General features: G+C 36.8%; 1 protein-coding gene across 5 annotated transcripts; it reads right to left on the bottom strand.

The window, feature by feature from the left end:
* Positions 1–6,918: 6,918 nt before the first annotated feature.
* LOC121798994 (ribokinase-like) lies at positions 6,919–16,796 on the bottom strand. 5 transcript variants are annotated; one of them, XM_042198292.1, is made up of 13 exons: positions 16,684–16,796; positions 16,534–16,597; positions 16,311–16,400; positions 16,120–16,197; positions 15,965–16,039; positions 15,737–15,789; positions 15,093–15,243; positions 14,888–14,998; positions 13,811–13,934; positions 13,586–13,683; positions 7,626–7,764; positions 7,317–7,369; positions 6,919–7,231 (listed from the first exon to the last, which is right to left on the bottom strand). In XM_042198292.1, exons 1-13 carry the CDS (start codon positions 16,746–16,748, stop codon positions 7,148–7,150), a joined length of 1,185 nt encoding a protein of 394 aa, XP_042054226.1. In that variant the 5' UTR covers positions 16,749–16,796; the 3' UTR covers positions 6,919–7,147. The 5 variants fall into 5 exon arrangements, 4 of the variants coding, with proteins under 4 accessions (XP_042054226.1, XP_042054227.1, XP_042054229.1 ...); XM_042198293.1 differs by having other exon boundaries at positions 16,537–16,597; XR_006050128.1 differs by lacking the exons at positions 6,919–7,231; positions 7,317–7,369; positions 7,626–7,764 and adding exons at positions 13,117–13,175; positions 13,280–13,475.
* Positions 16,797–17,876: the final 1,080 nt, after the last annotated feature.

Here is a 17,876-nt window from a genome sequence, read left to right as displayed (position 1 = left end):
AAAATAAAAATAGTGACATTTCTATTTTTCCTCTTTTACTTTACTCTCTATTAATTAACTCATAAAATAAGACTACATCAAATCTCGTGTCGAAAATTAAATGTTCCATATTTATTAGGACGGATAGAGTATATACTTCTATCAATATGATTTATATGCCAAATTCTACAAAATATGATATTCAATTATAGTTACTGATTATAAAGTCGTGCTTTGGAAAAATGGTACGCATACTCTTGTTTCCTTGCTACATGTTTTAAGACATAGGAGTACTATTTTTCATCAATTTCATATGTCCGAGTTTGGTAATCAAAATCAAGCAATAAACTATCATTTCTATTTTCCAATAGTGTCGAATATAATTTTGTAAATTTACTGGTAAAAAGATAAAACGCAATCCCGACTTTGTTAATTACATTTTAATACTGCAATTAAAGTTTACTGTATCGAGTCAAGCCTTTAAAAATTAGATTTTTCATATTAGTAAAATCTGATTTAACATTTAGTGCACATATAGTCCGGAGTAATTAAGTAGGAGTATTTGGTTTTTCCCACATTTATTGGATAATCATATGCGGATAGCTGAATATGTCGAAAATATTGTGTTGTACTATATATATATATATATTTTTTAATATAGTGGATTTGGTGGATTTCACGTGCAAGTAGTATCAACCCCTCAAATTGAATATATAATTATTTGTACAGTATGACTTTATATACCAATGTGCAAAATTTAATATGATATTCAACTATAATGTCTGATTAATTTAATTATTTAATATGATATTCAACTATAATGTCTGATTATAGAGGTGATAGTTATGCTCTCTGAAAAAATGATACTCATACTTTTGTAGCCGAAAAAAATACATTAAACATTATTTATATTAGCAAAATTCCAATTTATATTTTGGAATTATCTTTCTCCCTTGCCTTTTATCAAATTTCTTACATAAAATAATAAATGTGCTAATATATTGGAAGAACACGAATCAAATACGTCAAATATTATTTTTAAGCTTTGTGTAAGGAAAAAAAATCAATTCTTTATGGTATATCTTTTTATATGCATTAGGCCGCACTAGTGATCATTCGTTAAACTCAAATGTTATCGATATAAACATAGTGTTAAGAAACCTAATCAGATGAAATGAGGAATGATATGCTACATATCTTATATGAACACCACGTACTCTCGTTTGACGCTTTAGAATACACGGCTTTTATGATGCTTTAGAGTAACATTTATCAAATTGAGACGGTAGTATTAAATTACAATATCATGCATTATCTCCTGTTTTAGTAAATCATACAAGCATACGAAACACACGTGAATGGGTTAATTGCTAAATAAAACTCATACTTTAACCTCGTATGTATTTTAACATGGAGTTTTAGACTTTTCAATAATGTTTCGTCCAACTGATTTCTACACACAATTTGTTTGGGTTTCCAATAAATACAGTTACATTGGAGATTTTCGTCAAATGGGTTGAATAAATAAGATTATTATGATAAAGTAGGATTGGATTATATATTTTCATTAATTCTTTGGATTAGTTAATTATTGCTCCCTATGTGTGTTAAACTGGAGAATTATGAGTGAGTAGCAAAAAAAAAAGAAAATAAATAGATTTTGTTCAAAATCTAGCAAAAATGCATTCTAACATAAATTTAGTTGTAAGTTTGAGTGTAGTATTAACGATATTATTGGGTACTAGTATAATTTTTGGTGCGATATATACACTTATTCAATTATAAAAATAAGTCTTAATAAAGTTCCTATAAAAATTTTTTTGCATCCACCCTATAATAATATAGTGCAAATAATCTCCTACTTGATATGATAAAATGAAATGAAGATAAAATTGGAATGTAGATGAGAGTGTAATGACAATTTGTTTATTATCTCTTATTCTATTTCATCCTCTATTTATCATACAACAATTTTATTCCATTATACAAATCAAATAAATGAAATGGAAATAGGTAACCATCTAACCATCATTTCATTCTTTTCTCTATTAAATCATATTAAGAAGGTGCAATGTAGCTCGCCCTACTTCTTGGTCGGTTTTTGGTTGGTAGCTTTGGTTGATGTTTGTTTAGTTTTTGGTTTTCTTGTTTTGCTTGGAGGGTGCTTTTCTTAGTCCTCTCTTAGTTACTCTTTGTTTAGCTTGCTTGTTTTAGTTTGAAGTGTTTTTTCTTGTTTTTTTTTGGACTAGTTTGTATGTTCTCAATTTTGATTTATTTGTTCACCGATCTTAGAGCGGTTTGAGCCTTTTCTCCCTTATAAAAAAATGGATGATACTAATTAAACAACCAAATCACTTCTACTATTAAAAAAAAGCTTACCTTTTCAAGAACATAAAAATTTAGATGCAATTATTTGCATTGAATTTTTTTCAAAAATAGCAACAATTTAAGATGAAAAAAAACCTTTCCTAAATTAAGAATAAATTAACTTCATCTCTTGTTGTTTAAGAACACTTCCATTTGTGTTCTTTAATTTTAGTTGGAACACCAACAATAAAGACGATTTTGAAGTGTTGGTGGTATATTTAGAAACACAAATAAGAGTCCTTAATTGCATTAAAAAATATGAAACAATTTTTTGTTGTTGTAGTGTTGTCAAGTGAAAAAAAATAATTTTTTAAATAATTAAATTAAATTATTTTATCAGTCATATCGTATATCCCAAACTAAATACGTAAATATATCACTAAACAAATCCAAGATATTTCTTGTAAGATCATATTTAGCAAATACTACTACTTCCTACCTGAAAGTTGAAACGTTCCACTACTAATGTCACCATTAAATATCGCATTACATAACAATTTGCAACTGTTATGAATTAACTCTTTGCAATTACGATATAATGCAAGGATATGCTAATTAATCTTTTGATGAGTTTTCAAATACGGATCTGTTTACCTATTTTTCTTTTACAAATATATAAACTGGAACAGATCCTGTTAACATATTTATTTAATTATTTTAATAATTTATTAGGAGTATTTGCCTATTTGACACGTTTAATAATGGGCACAACTCATCTCCAAGTTTTCCCAATAATTAATCAATAAGTTTCTAAATAGAAAACGTAAATATGGTACTATATGATAGTGTATTATATTAAAATTATTATGTAATGTATATTTTTAAATTACAAATACAACCCATATACAATTGCTTACATTCATAGGAAGCACAATAGTTGTTGTTTAGTATTCGTATTTGTAAATTAACAATACAACCTGTATACAATTGCTTGCATTCATAGGAAGCACAATAGTTGTTGTATAGTCCAGATATTATGGAGTGTTTTCATGTCACGTATTTGCGCTTAAGTTTATAATTGTAGGTTAAAACCGCAAGATTATTGGGGTTTATTTAAAGCTACAAAAACTCCATTTAGCAAGAGATATTGGATTCAATTTCACTTCCGTGTAGGTATTCACGAAATACTCCCTCCGCCTAACAATGAATGTTCCATTTTTTATCGACTCAGATTTTAAGAAATTATTTGACTTTATAAAAGAAATGTGATAAAAAAATAGTGGGATGTGTGTGTAAGTAAAATGAGTTAGTAGAATATGCGACTTATATGTCAAAAATAGTATAAGTGAAATGAGACAATTTTTTGTGGACAGGTGGAAAAAAGAAAATTGTAAAAAAATAGTGGAATGTGGATACTACTTTATATATTAATTTTATTATAAAATATGATTGGAAAAAGGTTTGTGAAATGTGAGCCCTATTATCATTTATGGAATATTTCAATTGAGACTTCTAAAGTGGGACACCCAAAATGGTAAACCAGGACTCATCAAGTGGGACGGCTCCGTCCCAAGTTATTTGAGTCGTATTCCTTTTTGGGTTGTCCCAAGTTACTTGAGTCATTTCTCTTTTTTGCTAAAAACAAAACATCTAATCACACTTAATTTTTTTTGGGTAAACTGCTTTAAAAGTCATGAACTTTTACCAAATTCCGGTTTTTCCAACGAACTAAAAAATTGGCTTGTAATGTAACGAACTTTGTAATCTGTCGCCGTTTTCCCATGGCGGGTTTTCCGACTATAAAGCTAGCTGACATGTCTTTTTCAGCTGATATGGCTGCTAAATGTGTATTGAGTGGATGAAATGGATGACAAATTTTAAGTTGACTTTGCCCTATCATCAACCTACCACTCCTCCCTACTCTCTTCCTCCTCTTACTCTTCCACCAAACCCTCCTCCCTTGCCACCACCACCACCCAGCCCTCCACCAGAACCTCCCCCGAGCCCACCACCAGCTCCGCGCCCGCCACCAACACCTCCCCCAAAGTCCACCTCCACCACCAAGGCCGCTGCCACCAAACGTGTCCTCCCCATCCACCAACAACATCAGAGCAGTGAAGCTTTCCTTTTCCGACCCCCTATTTCCCGTTTCTCACCTTTTTTCAAATTCCGGCAGCGAAGCTTCCTCCGTCGGCGACAGAGGCGGCTTCAGAGCTGGGATTCATCAAATCCAAATCTTTGTAAAATCTCCTGCTCGATCTCCCATCCCTCAAAGCTGCACCCTCGCTTACCACTCTGTTCGCAACCACCTTCTCTGGTGTCGCCGCCGCCTGTTCACCGGAAAATTTTTACCACCACAATGGGTCTACACATAGTACGACGTCGTTTTGGCTGTAGAAAACGTCATCATTTTATGATTTCCAGGCGATCTCCACGTCATCTTTCAGGCTTGCCACGTAAGCTAGTTTTCAACCGGAAAATTATAGGGTCGGGTCAAATGGGAAATACTAGCAACCCAGTAAAGTTTGTGACATTACACGCCAATTTGTTAGTTCATGGGAAAACCGGAATTCGGCAAAAGTTCATGACTTTTAAGACAGTTACCCTTTTTTTTACTTTACTTTCTATTTTTTCTCTTACTTTATTCTCTCTTCTACTTTATTTAACTCATTAAACACAATTTTCTTAAATCCCGTGCCCGAAAAGAAATGCATCAAGTAACGTGGGACAGGGGGAGTATAATTTAACTAAAACAACCATTAACAAAAAATTTAACACAAAGTATATAAATTTTTACAATAAATGCTAGATAAGATTTTTATCTACGTTATTCTCGATTTTACTTTACTATTTATTCATTTTAACTATTTATTACGATTTTTTCAAAATTAGTGTAAAAAATGAAGTGACTCAACTTTTAGGGCCCGTTTGGTAGCTATGTCATGTTTCGATTAGGCATGATACAATTCATGATATGTATCATAGTTTCAATTAGTTAAGAAATATATATTGGGTGTTTGGTAGATTAAGATAATTGTGAGTTATCTTATTTAAGTGTTTGGTTCAACAAGTCACAAATAAGGATTAAAATTGTAATTGTCAAAATTATCCTCATTAATTTTTTTTAATTACTTAATTATCCTCATTAAAATTGTAATTGTCAAAAACTGGCTGGGCATTATCTTTCCATCCCACTTCAGGTCGTGCTTCATTCGTAAAACAGTGCTCAACAACACTCCATCAACTTCTGGGGTCCAAGGTAATTTGTAAAAGAAGGATTCTTGTGGAGGTATGTTGAGAGACATGGAGAGTGATGGGTTTTTTTTTTCGACTAATACGAAATTGAAATACAATATTCCACTGATAGAATGTTGAGATGAAAGAAATTGAGGATCTTTTATAGAGAGAAAGTAAGGACCCTTCATGTCTGTTATTAAATGCATAGAGTTCAGAATATGGTATAACGGCAAATGCATCAATAAAAATTCATTCTTTGTTGCTATTACGGATAAAAGTATGAAATGGTGAGTTGGACAAACCCAATCCTTTGCAGGCGTATTGTGAATATCTGTACCAAACTTGAACAAGCTCAAGAGGCCCAAGTTTTACCAAAATCTGGAAATAGGAAAACGTCGGAAGAAATGGAGTCGCCGGATGTTTGAGTCGCCGGAAAGAATGGAGGGAGGGAGGCAGAATGAGAGAATTGTGGAAGAACTTCTTGTTGCAATTTTTATGAAGTGAGGCGTATTTTTTGTGAAGTGAGGAAGAGGCGTTAGTTTTGGATTAGGGCTAGAAAATTTTAAATTATGGGTAAAAATGTATTTTGCAAAGTTAATTAGGTATTCTTGATATGTAACATGCCAAAACGGGTGGTTACACATGTGACTGAAACATAGATTTTTTAATAGGCTTTGTGTGGGCGGGATACAGAACACGGACTATTAAGTTTATTAATATAGCTACCAAACGGGGTCTTATGTAATCGTAACATTTCTACCAAATGTTACAGAGGGAGTAGAAGTTACCAAATGCACAAATAAACCGGGATTAATCCTCATATCTAATCGTAACATAGCTACCAAATGGAGCCTTACGAGACAGAGGGAGTAGAAGTTACCACCAAACACCCTACACATCTTAATATGGAAGAATGGTCAAGAATCAAGATTTCTCCAACTTTTGCCGGAAAATAGTTAAAAAGATAAAGTACTTGCGTTATATTTTCAGAATGTGTAATATCGAAGTTAAAAAAATATTCCATCTCAGACATATAGTTCCCACTTATGTCCATTTCAAGTATTTTCCATAAATGTACGTGGAAGATTCCATACCCAAACACAGAAATTAAAAACTCGATCAACAGGGTCAATAATACCCTATTCGGCTCAATTTAACTAATTTTAAATGCGGAATGAGGTAGACTAAGATAATCATTGCATGTTATAGGTGCGCCTCCACTCGAGATTTAGTCTAATTAATACTATTATTATACCAAGCGGAGAATAATGCGTCATCAGTTTGCACGTCTAAACATGCGATATGCCCATATTAGATACGGGTCACAACTAAATATTATGCGGCTATATTATACAATATATTATCCTTAAAAATTAACATAAATTAATTCTTTGCTTTGAAATTATAATCCTAAATTATGAGATTACGTTTATACTTCAGAATAAACAAGAGCTGCGGAGTATTCAAATTCATGATATCTAATGCAGGCATTGCAAAAGGTATACAAGGATATCCGTCCACAAAAAAACTGCCAAAAACACTATAAGAAATATACCAAGTTGACGACATCGGCTTATTTTCGTGCTTGTTATCACATCACTGCTTTGGCCATCACTTGGCATCTCTACACTAAAAAAGAAGTCAAGCGAGGGTCGCTGCGTCGTGGAAGCCCGGTTCTAGCTCCCAAGGCTCTGCAGTTAATGCCAGCCTGAAATTCACACAACCTTACTTCATATCTTAACTACTATCTTAGTTTTCTATATAAGCATTATAGGAAAAAAAGTTAAACTGACCACTTGAGAAGCGAAAGGCAACATCTTTTCCGGGGGCATGTTGGTGCATAGAGCTACGGAGTTAAAACCAACAGTAGTGTAAATATAGGATCAAACCAGATTATGAGTTCACAAAATTTAATTTTCAGAAATACAAGATCTTGTTGTGGTACAAGGGGTTGTGGAATATTGAAAAATGAAGGCATTCTATGTATGTTGGAAGCAAAATTCACCACCCAAAAGTGCTACGATTGCATCAGATTGGCTATCACATATTCATATAGAAATGTGAGATTTAAACTGGACATAGGTCAAAGGTGGTTCACTTACCATAAAGGATTGCTCCAATAAAAGAGTCACCAGCACCGGTAGAATCAACAAGTTCTGATGGTGGAATTTTCTCAGCTGTTCCTAAAAGCAACCTGCCGCCCACAGTGCCAATTCCCTTTGCATGCAATTTTACTTCACTCTAAAATATAGAATCAAATCAAATCAAAGAAAAGGGCAAATTCGATAAAAAAAAATATCTTCAATTTGAAGTAAAATGATGTAGGACATTCCACAGGAACTTCTTGTTGGGATTCAATACGCACAAGACTTTCACACACTCAGGTGAATCACACACACACTCACAGTTGTATGATAACTCACAATGCAGAAGAACACACACTCACACTTAGAGTATCGAAGATGGTAATCTTGGAGAGAAAACTTGAAAACTCTTTATTGATTTTCACTACTAACTACGTACATGGTTTTGAGCTATTTAAAGCTCTACAATCAAGTAGCAACTGCTACTAACTAACTACAAGAAGAATCAAGAAAGCAAGAAGAATAACTGCTACATCTCGGCTAACTAACTGCTGCACCAACGGCTAGTTTCTCTAGGCCGAACTTCCTTCTCGGTTCAGGACCGAACTGTTGCTTCTTCTTTTTCGGCTCAAGACGAACTCTATTCTTGACTCAAGACCGAACTTTCTTTTCGGCTCACAACCGAGCACTCTCTTCGGCTCACAACCGAGCTCCCTTCTCGGTTCACAAACCGAACTCCTTTCTCGGTACACAAACCGAACTCCTTTGCTTCTCGGCTCAAGACCAACTGTCTTCTCGGCTCAAAGCCGAACTCAAAGCCGAGCTCAAAGCCGAGCTTCCTTCTTCTTCTCTTCTTCTTCCAACTGAAATGAGCACTCCATTATTACAATTCTCCACCTGAGGGCTCATCTCAGTTCTCGCACAAACATTGATCAACTTCTTGCAATGATCAAACTTGTCTCTACTTAGAGATTTAGTTAGCATATCTGCCGGATTGTGCAAGGTGTTAATCTTAACCACCTTCACCCTTCCCCTTTCAATCTCATCTCTAATAAAGTGCAACTTTATGTCTATATGCTTGCTCCTTTCATGGAAACCCGGATGTTTAGCCAAGCATATAGCTGAGCTGCTGTCACAATGAATCACCATTGTTTCTTGGTCAAAACCAAAATCAGAAATTACTCCCTGGATCCAAAAGCTCTCCTGTACAGCTGCAGTGAGAGCTATATACTCTGACTCTGTAGTTGAGAGAGCAACTACACTCTGCAGACCTGATTTCCAACTGATCACAGTTCCAAACATGGTGAACAAATAACCTGTTTGAGACTTTCTGGTGTCCAGATTTGCAGCATAGTCTGCATCACAATACCCCTGCACAACCTCCTCAGATCCACCTTCCCAGCCATTGAACACAATCCCCCAGTCCTTAGTTGACTTCATGTACCTCAATATCCATTTAAGAGCATTCCAATGCTCCTTCCCCGGGTCTGCCATGTATCTGCTAGTCACTGAGATAGCATGAGCAAGATCTGGTCTTGTACAAATCATAGTGTACATGATACTCCCAACAACACTAGCATAAGGGATAGCCTCCATCTCATCAGCCTCTTGCTTAGTTTTAGGAGCTTGTTCCTTTGATAATCTGAAACTCTGGGACAAGGGTGTTGAGGCAGGTTTAGCATTCTCCATTCTGAATCTCTGCATAACCTTGTCAATATAATCAGTTTGCAGCATCCACAGCTTCTTGCAGCCTCTATCTCTCTGAATATGTATGCCTAGGATCTTCCTTGACTCTCCTAGATCCTTCATTTCAAAGCTCGACTTCAGATCTTGTTTAACTTTCTGAATTTCTGTCATAGAAGGGCCTGCAAGTAGCATATCATCCACATAGAGTAATAGGTAGGCAATGGGAGTCCTGCCTGCCTTCTTGATGTAAATACAATCATCATATTCTGACTTGGAGAAGCCAATCTTCTTCATCTGTGCATCAAACTTCTTATTCCACTGTCTAGGACTTTGCTTAAGTCCATAAAGACTTTTCTGTAGCAGGCACACCTTGCCTTCTTCTCCAGTCTTCACATAGCCCTCTGGCTGTTCCATAAAGATAGTCTCCTCTAGATCCCCATTGAGGAAGGCTGTCTTCACATCAAGCTGTTGTAGCTCCCAGTCTAGCTGGTTCACAACTGCCAACAAGATCCTAATCGAAGTGTGCTTAACAACTGGAGCAAATACTTCATTGAAATCAATTCCTTCTTGCTGTGTGAAGCCCCTAGCCACCAGCCTTGCCTTGAATCTGATTCTATCTTTATCAGTGGTCTCAATCTTTTTCTTAAACAACCACTTACAACTGATCAGCCTCCTTTCTTTTCCATCTGTAGTCAGTCTGGATTTATCCACCAAAATCCATGTTTTGTTCTTGAGTAAAGATTCCATTTCCTCATTCATGGCTTCAATCCACCTTTCTCTGTCTTTACTCTTCATGGCTTCTTTATATGTGAGAGGATCTGCAATATCAATGCCCTCAGCAGCACAAAGTGCATAGTAGACCACATCAGAAAACCTTTCAGGTGGTCTTGTATTTCTTCTGCCTCTATCTCTTGCTATCTGGTACTCTCTGGCAGAATCTGCTGTAGGCTCATCAATTTTTCTACCTCGAGCTAGAGCACCATCATCCTCTGGTTCAGACTCACTTTCTGAGTCAGAGGCTCCACCTGCTCCTTGGCAAAGTCCCACTGGCTCCACCTTGAGGAAATCACTCTCAACTTCATTGGAGTCCAGCTTCCTTTTTAAGTATGGCATCTGATCCTCCAAGAACACAACATCCCTACTCACCACCACCTTCTGCCTACCAGGCTCAATGCACCAGAGCCTATACCCCTTAACACCCCTCTGATACCCCAGCAATATGCATTTTAGGGCCCTAGCCTCAAGCTTACTTTGCCTAGCATGAGCATAGGCTGCACACCCAAACACCTTGTATTTTGAGTAGTCACTATGGGCTCCATACCACATGTAATCAGGAGTCTCAGACTTAAGGGCAGTAGATGGACACTTATTTATGAGATAGGCTGCTGTATACACAGCCTCTCCCCAAAATCTGTTGCTCAGACCAGAACTGAGTAACAAGCACCTTACTCTCTCTAGGATAGTCCTATTCATCCTCTCCACAACACCATTTTGCTGGGGGTTACCAGGAACAGTGCGGTGCCTCTTCATACCCTTCTCTTTGCAAAACAGATCAAACTCAGTAGACAGGAATTCCAAGCCATTGTCAGTTCTTAGGCATTTAACACTCCTTCCCTTCTCTAGCTCCACCTCTTTACACCATATCTTGAATTTTGTGAATGTCTCTGATTTTTCTTTCAGTATATACACCCACAGTTTCCTAGTGTAGTCATCAATAATAGCAAGGTAGTATTTCCCACCACCAATTGAGCTTACAGGTGAAGGGCCCCAGAGATCACTGTGTATGTAGTCTAATGGGGCTGTAGAAGAGTGAATACCTGTAGGATAGGGTGCCTTCTTTGCTTTTCCAAGTATACACTGCTCACAGGGGTCCATCTTGTTGAAATCTCCAGAGATCAGGCCCTTCTTGATGAGTTCTTTCAAGCTTCCTTCTGCTGGATGGCCCAATCTCTTGTGCCATAGCATTATGGAATCATCTGACACTGCATTGCTTTCTCCATCAACAGCCTTAGCCTTCAGATAATAGAGAATGTGCTCTCTGTCAGCCTCCATCATCACTGCATTCCCAGATTTCACAAGCATCTTTCCCTGACTCATCAATATGGTGAACCCTTTCTCCTCCAGCATTCCCAATGAGATGAGATTTCTTTTCACTTCCGGAATATACCTCACCCCAGTTAGGATCTTTATAGAGCCATCTTGCAAACTTAGCTTCACTTTCCCTATCCCTTTGATCTGACACACATGGTTATTTCCAAGAACTACAGTCCCTGATGCTTCCTGAAGATCATGAAACCAAGATTTGTTGGGGCACATATGGAAGCTGCACCCTGAGTCCATTATCCACCTGTGACTGATCCCATTATCACTTACATTCATGAGTTGAGCAGGGGGATCAGTACTCTCTACACAATCAGAAGTGTTGTGGCCCTCAGAGGCTAGTTTTCTCTTCCAGGCATGGCAGTCCTTCTTCAAGTGCCCTGGTTTCTTGCACCAAAAACATGCTCTGGTTTCCTTCTGAGCATCAGAACTTGAGGGTTTAGAGCCCTCAAACTTTTTCTTGAAGTTCTGTTTTTTGAACTTCTTCACATTCAAGGCCTCTGCTGCTTGAACATTGGAGCTTGCAGAGCTTCTGCTGGTAGTCTTCTGGAGTTCCTTAGCCATCAAGGCCGAGTAGACTTCTGCATAGGTGATAGGCTTATCTCTGCCATAGATAATTGCATCACTCAACTGGTCATACGAGCTAGGCAAGGCATTCAATGTAAGAATGGCCTTGTCTTCATCTGAAATTTTAACATCCACAGAGCCCAGATCATCAATGATCTTATTGAACTCCTCCAACTGCTCTATGATAGATTTTTCACCAGAAAAACTATAGGCATAGAGCCTCTTCTTGAGATACAGCCGGTTAGCCAAAGATTTTGCCAGGTAAACTTCATCTAACCTGTTCAAGATCTCCACCGCAGTCTTGGCTTCTTGAACTTCCCTCAAGACCTTATCTCCAAGGCACAGAATCACTGCAGAATGTGCCTTGAGCTGCATCTCCTCCATCCTTGCCTGAGCTTTATCATCAAGCATTGGAGCCTTTCCTTTCTCTTCTGTATTTGCAAGAACTGCGGCCAAGCCTTGTTGAATCAAGACCGCCTTCATCTTCATCTTCCACAGGCTATAATCATTCTTGCCTGTGAACTTTTCTGCATCAAGCCTTGCTGCCATCTCTGAAACCGTTTGATCCTCTGCAAATCAGCTTCAATATCCCCTTCCCACAGACGGCGCCACTTGTTGGGATTCAATACGCACAAGACTTTCACACACTCAGGTGAATCACACACACACTCACAGTTGTATGATAACTCACAATGCAGAAGAACACACACTCACACTTAGAGTATCGAAGATGGTAATCTTGGAGAGAAAACTTGAAAACTCTTTATTGATTTTCACTACTAACTACGTACATGGTTTTGAGCTATTTAAAGCTCTACAATCAAGTAGCAACTGCTACTAACTAACTACAAGAAGAATCAAGAAAGCAAGAAGAATAACTGCTACATCTCGGCTAACTAACTGCTGCACCAACGGCTAGTTTCTCTAGGCCGAACTTCCTTCTCGGTTCAGGACCGAACTGTTGCTTCTTCTTTTTCGGCTCAAGACGAACTCTATTCTTGACTCAAGACCGAACTTTCTTTTCGGCTCACAACCGAGCACTCTCTTCGGCTCACAACCGAGCTCCCTTCTCGGTTCACAAACCGAACTCCTTTCTCGGTACACAAACCGAACTCCTTTGCTTCTCGGCTCAAGACCAACTGTCTTCTCGGCTCAAAGCCGAACTCAAAGCCGAGCTCAAAGCCGAGCTTCCTTCTTCTTCTCTTCTTCTTCCAACTGAAATGAGCACTCCATTATTACACTTCTAGACATGAAAATCCATTTGTAAAAGTGTTGTATGTTCCATAGTAGATTCGAGATAGATATTTTGAAAGAGCTACCTTCATATATCTTTTTTGTGAAGAAGCAGAAACTTTTGGCTTATACTTCTCTTGAATTTAATAACAAACCACATCTGTACTAATAGTTGAGCACTACATTATAACACACTTCCACTCAAAGCTCATACTTGTATGTCAGATAGGGATTTTCATTTGGTTCGAAAGTACAATGGTGATCTATGAAATAATGTCCCTCCTTTATCCAAAATATCAAAGGTAAAAATTAACAATAACCAAAGTAGTGAAAAATGCTTGAAAGTAACAGTTGTGGAAAAGAGAAATGGCATTACTGCAAGAGAAACTCACCGACGCCACACATGTAGGCAAGGTAGTCTTAGTATCAATTTTGTACTTCAGAGCAACTAATATTTCCTCCACGTCAACTTCTTCAGTTAAACCATTTTCTACAAAGAATGAAGTGATAATTGAGATACAAAAGAAACAGGCAAACATAAAGGCTTCAAGTTACCATTATCATCTATCTATCTAAGAAGCAACAACAGAAAAGAGTGTAAAGGGATTATATGTCACCATTTGATCTCTCCAGCATGATGCAACCATCTTCACCCAATGTGACTACTACGAATTTCAAATTTGGCAACTTTATGAGCATGGAAACAAGTGCACTTGTGACCGATGGAGCACCTGTCCATGACTGCAAGACAAAGATCATAAAAATTAACTACACTACGAGCTCGTGAAGATTGGAAAATGAATTAAACGGTAGCTTCCCGGCCAGGCATGGAAATTTGACTTAGGGTAACTGTATTATATTGTTAGGTTAAAACCAATAACTTCTTGTAGGGTTAAGTGTATTAATATTACAAGCATATCTGCACTTATCTCAGCTATTATCTTACTGAAAATCCTAAAATGAATTAATATTGACCTATGTTAAAACTCTTAAATCTTGACCCACATCGACTTGGTGATGATCCTAGCTCATCTATATAAGTATGGATAACCCTCTCCCTTAAAAGGCCTTAAAAGGGGTGAGTGGCCCATTTCTAATATGGTATCAAAGCGGGCCCAAGTCGATGATGGATTTTACCTCTTTATCTATTCTCTTGCCTACCCACGTGATGGAAGTCCGATGTGTCATTCCGGCCCCACACGTGAGGGGGCGTGTTAAAACTCTTAAATCTTGTCCCTCTCTTGCTTACCCACGTGATGGAAGTCCGATGTGTCATTCCGGCCCCACACGTGAGGGGCGTGTTAAAACTCTTAAATCTTGTCCCACATCGACTTGGTGATGATCCTAGCTCTTCTATATAAGTATTGATAACCCTCCCCCTTATAAGGCCTTTAAAGGGGTGAGTGACCCATTTCTAATAACCTAAACAAGTAGCATGTTTTTTGAGAGGATAAACAAGTTGCATGTTAAACTACTGTAGTACATAGTGATAATAAAAACATATCATAAAGGTAGGTCAGAAAGATAATCAAACAATTATTATGAGTTTTATGATGGTTGAAAGTACAAACAATTGGGTAGCTCTTGATTTCATCAACAAAGAGAAGACAGCCCTGCTGGTGCATAATGTTATCCAATTTACCAATGCAGTCACATGGTAAGCTTTTTAAACGAAACAATTTAACACAACATACCTGTGGAAATTTTGCGGAACAGATTGCATAGCTTGACAAACCCAATAGATCGTCCAAACCTTCTCTCTTCCTTTCAGCATCAATTAGAATAGGAATACCTCTGCGAGTTGCCTGCTCTGGAAAACCAATGCGAAAGGTTTACCTTTAAAATCAAACTTTTAGAAAGAAAACAATTTTAAAAGGAAACCATGGATGCAGCAATCACCTCCTGTGCAATAACTAAAGCGGTATCATGCAATCTTCCATCAAAGTAGACGAGCCTAGCTCCATCCACTGCTGCTAATAGTTTTGATTCTGTCAGATCATCAGGTATCATGGGAGGATATCCTGGAGTGTGAATACAAGTTCTAGTTTTCCTGAACGGAACGCATAAAAATGGAAGTTACACTTGATATCTATGCATATAAGCTTCTTTTGACAGTTCATTACATCATCATCAATTTTCAGTAAAAGAGTACTACGTACAATATATGATTCCATCAGTCAGAAACAGAACAGATATTCAGTTCAAACAGATTGATAATGTCCGGATAATCATAAAGTTAGCTCTGAAACTGAAAGCATGTATTCATGCATATTAAGTGTACAGTTCAATACAAGTTAAAAGTAATAGCAACTATACTGGAAAGTGCATCTACATTCCCTTGCCCTTTTCTTTAACTAACCATTAATTTAAATCTATGTACCAGGTACTCTCCGCAACAATTTTGATTCAGATGTGTACAGGTCTCTCATATAATTTCACAGATAATAGCATCTGAATAAGGAGTAAAACATTAAGAACTACGAACTGAGATAATGGCGGGACCAATAAAACATACAGTATCTTACTAGTGCAGAAACACTCACGTTTCATCGTCAACAATGATATAGGTGAATGGTGAGTTCCCCCCATCAGAAACCTGAAGAAAAATCAGGATGCATCAAGGTATAGTATAGGCAGAGTATATGTAACCTTCAAAGTAATTAATTGTCCACCATAAACTAGAGTTTGAGAAAATCTCTACATAGCAGAGTAAGATTAGCGCAAGCAAAGGTCAGTTTGACAGGCATAACGAGATGAAATCAAAACCTTACCACAATAAACGATGAATCAACAGCATCAGCCTCCAGCTCCTCCAATATTCCTTTACCTTGAGAATCATCAGCAACCTACTTGAAAAAATGCCACATTCAGCCTGCCTATTAATCTCCAAATTCAATAAGAAGAGCAAATACATGAATCAAGGAACCTTAGAAATGAGCCTAGGTTGCAATCCCAAACGAGATGCACATGTCAATGCATTCCCTGCATTTCCACCTCCTTGGACCTATTCCCAAAGTGCACATGCCCGCATTTATCAAAATATAATTTCCGAAATATGTTGACCAACACTTGTGACACTAAAATAGTAGGACGAGTATCAATAAACTGTAGTATTACCTTGGAGCTGGTGCTTCTGGTCTTATCATCAGGTTTCGGGTAAGTAGCCACTGCGGCCAGAAAATCGAGCGTAACTGATCCACAGCCTACCTGCACACTCCACCATATGTGCAAATGAGCCATAGATACTGTAAAATCTCTACTCCACAAGATACAGCAGAGATAAATGAATCATAGTTGAAAAGCAGGATCAAATCTAAAAAAAGGCAAACAAAGCAATTACAACAATGCGATTATCGGGGAGAGGAGGCAGCGCTGGCCCTGCGGACGACATTCTAAACCTGCAACTGAACAGGCGGTGGAGAAAATAAATCCGGTCGTCAATGGTGGAAATTAGGTATCGGTGAGAATGTTACAGAGAGAGATAAAATACCTGGGAGAAAATGAAGAGGAAACTGGGGATTTGAGTAGAGCATGTTGAGTGGAGGTCAACAACATTGTTGGTTGTTAATCTGGATATGGATGGAATATTAAAATACTCCACACTGCTGTGGTGTGTGAGAGCTGACACTAAATATTCATACTAGACATTTTATCCATTAAAAAATATTCTGATAATTCTTAGTAAAAAAACTTATAAAAATAATGTAAACATTTAAGGATAACAAAATTCAAACATTTATCCTAAACTAGTATTAGGCCTATGCTATGCACATATTAATATATTTTTAAAACGTTAATTTTTAATTTTAAATTAATTAAATAAAATTAGAATCAATATTAACAATGAATAATAGGAGTAACAATTTTAGTTATGTAAGAATAAAAAATCTATACAAATCAACATTGAAGCATAATAAATTTGAAACAAATCACATAATATAATGTTTAAACATTAAATCATGGAGTAGGAAGATAAAAATCTATAACAATAAATAATTAAACACAATGGATAATTACTCATCATTTTTAAAACTTCTTTATACACCTCATTAACTTTAAAATTAAAATTAATCTCATCATTATAAACTAAAATCTTCAATTCTTCACGATCGTCACTCTTTAATAGAACTTATAGGTTAAAAGATAATAAAATAAAATAGTAAAATTTACAAATCAATCAAAGAATTAGACTATGAAAAAAAAAATCACAGGTATCCATTTCCCCATGATTGTAATGAGGTAGACAACTAAAACTGCATCCATGTGATGAATGACTAACACGACAACACTACAATGCACTCGAAGAAAAAAAAGAGCGAAGTATTATTTTGTTCCATCTATACATGTATTGTATCTACTCAAGAAGTTTTCTAAACATGGGCAAGGAATGGAATACATAAATGAAAGAATGGAATGCATAAGGTAAGAAGCAAAAAAATGAAATACAAGGCCATTCTCGATAAGGTGCCCATTCAATTACTATTGTAAACATGACATCTCAAATTGAAATCAAACCTGTGTTCTGGAGCTGCCCTGAACTGGATCCGGTAATTTCGTCATAGCCAAAGCCCGTCTTCGACTGTGGAGATGGAAGCAAATTTTCCATTGAGTTTTGGAAAAAATGACTTTGGATTGAATAAAACTAACTAAATGTGGGACGCAAAGGTAAACTAAATACTTATA

The sequence above is a fragment of the Salvia splendens genome, chromosome 4 (genome assembly GCF_004379255.2).
Source record: "Salvia splendens isolate huo1 chromosome 4, SspV2, whole genome shotgun sequence".
NCBI lineage: Eukaryota > Viridiplantae > Streptophyta > Magnoliopsida > Lamiales > Lamiaceae > Salvia > Salvia splendens.
Note: the sequence above shows the minus strand (reverse complement) of the source record. Positions and strands in the feature narration are given on the sequence as shown.

Coding starts and splice junctions, on each gene's coding strand:
- LOC121798994 (XM_042198292.1), bottom strand. CDS start 16,748: ATGTTGTTGACCTCCACTCAACATGCTCTACTCAAATCCCCAGTTTCC. Junction 7,765..13,585: donor TGCCTACATGTGTGGCGTCG/GTGAGTTTCTCT, acceptor TCTATATTTTAG/AGTGAAGTAAAATTGCATGC. Junction 7,370..7,625: donor TATTGGAGCAATCCTTTATG/GTAAGTGAACCA, acceptor TTAACTCCGTAG/CTCTATGCACCAACATGCCC.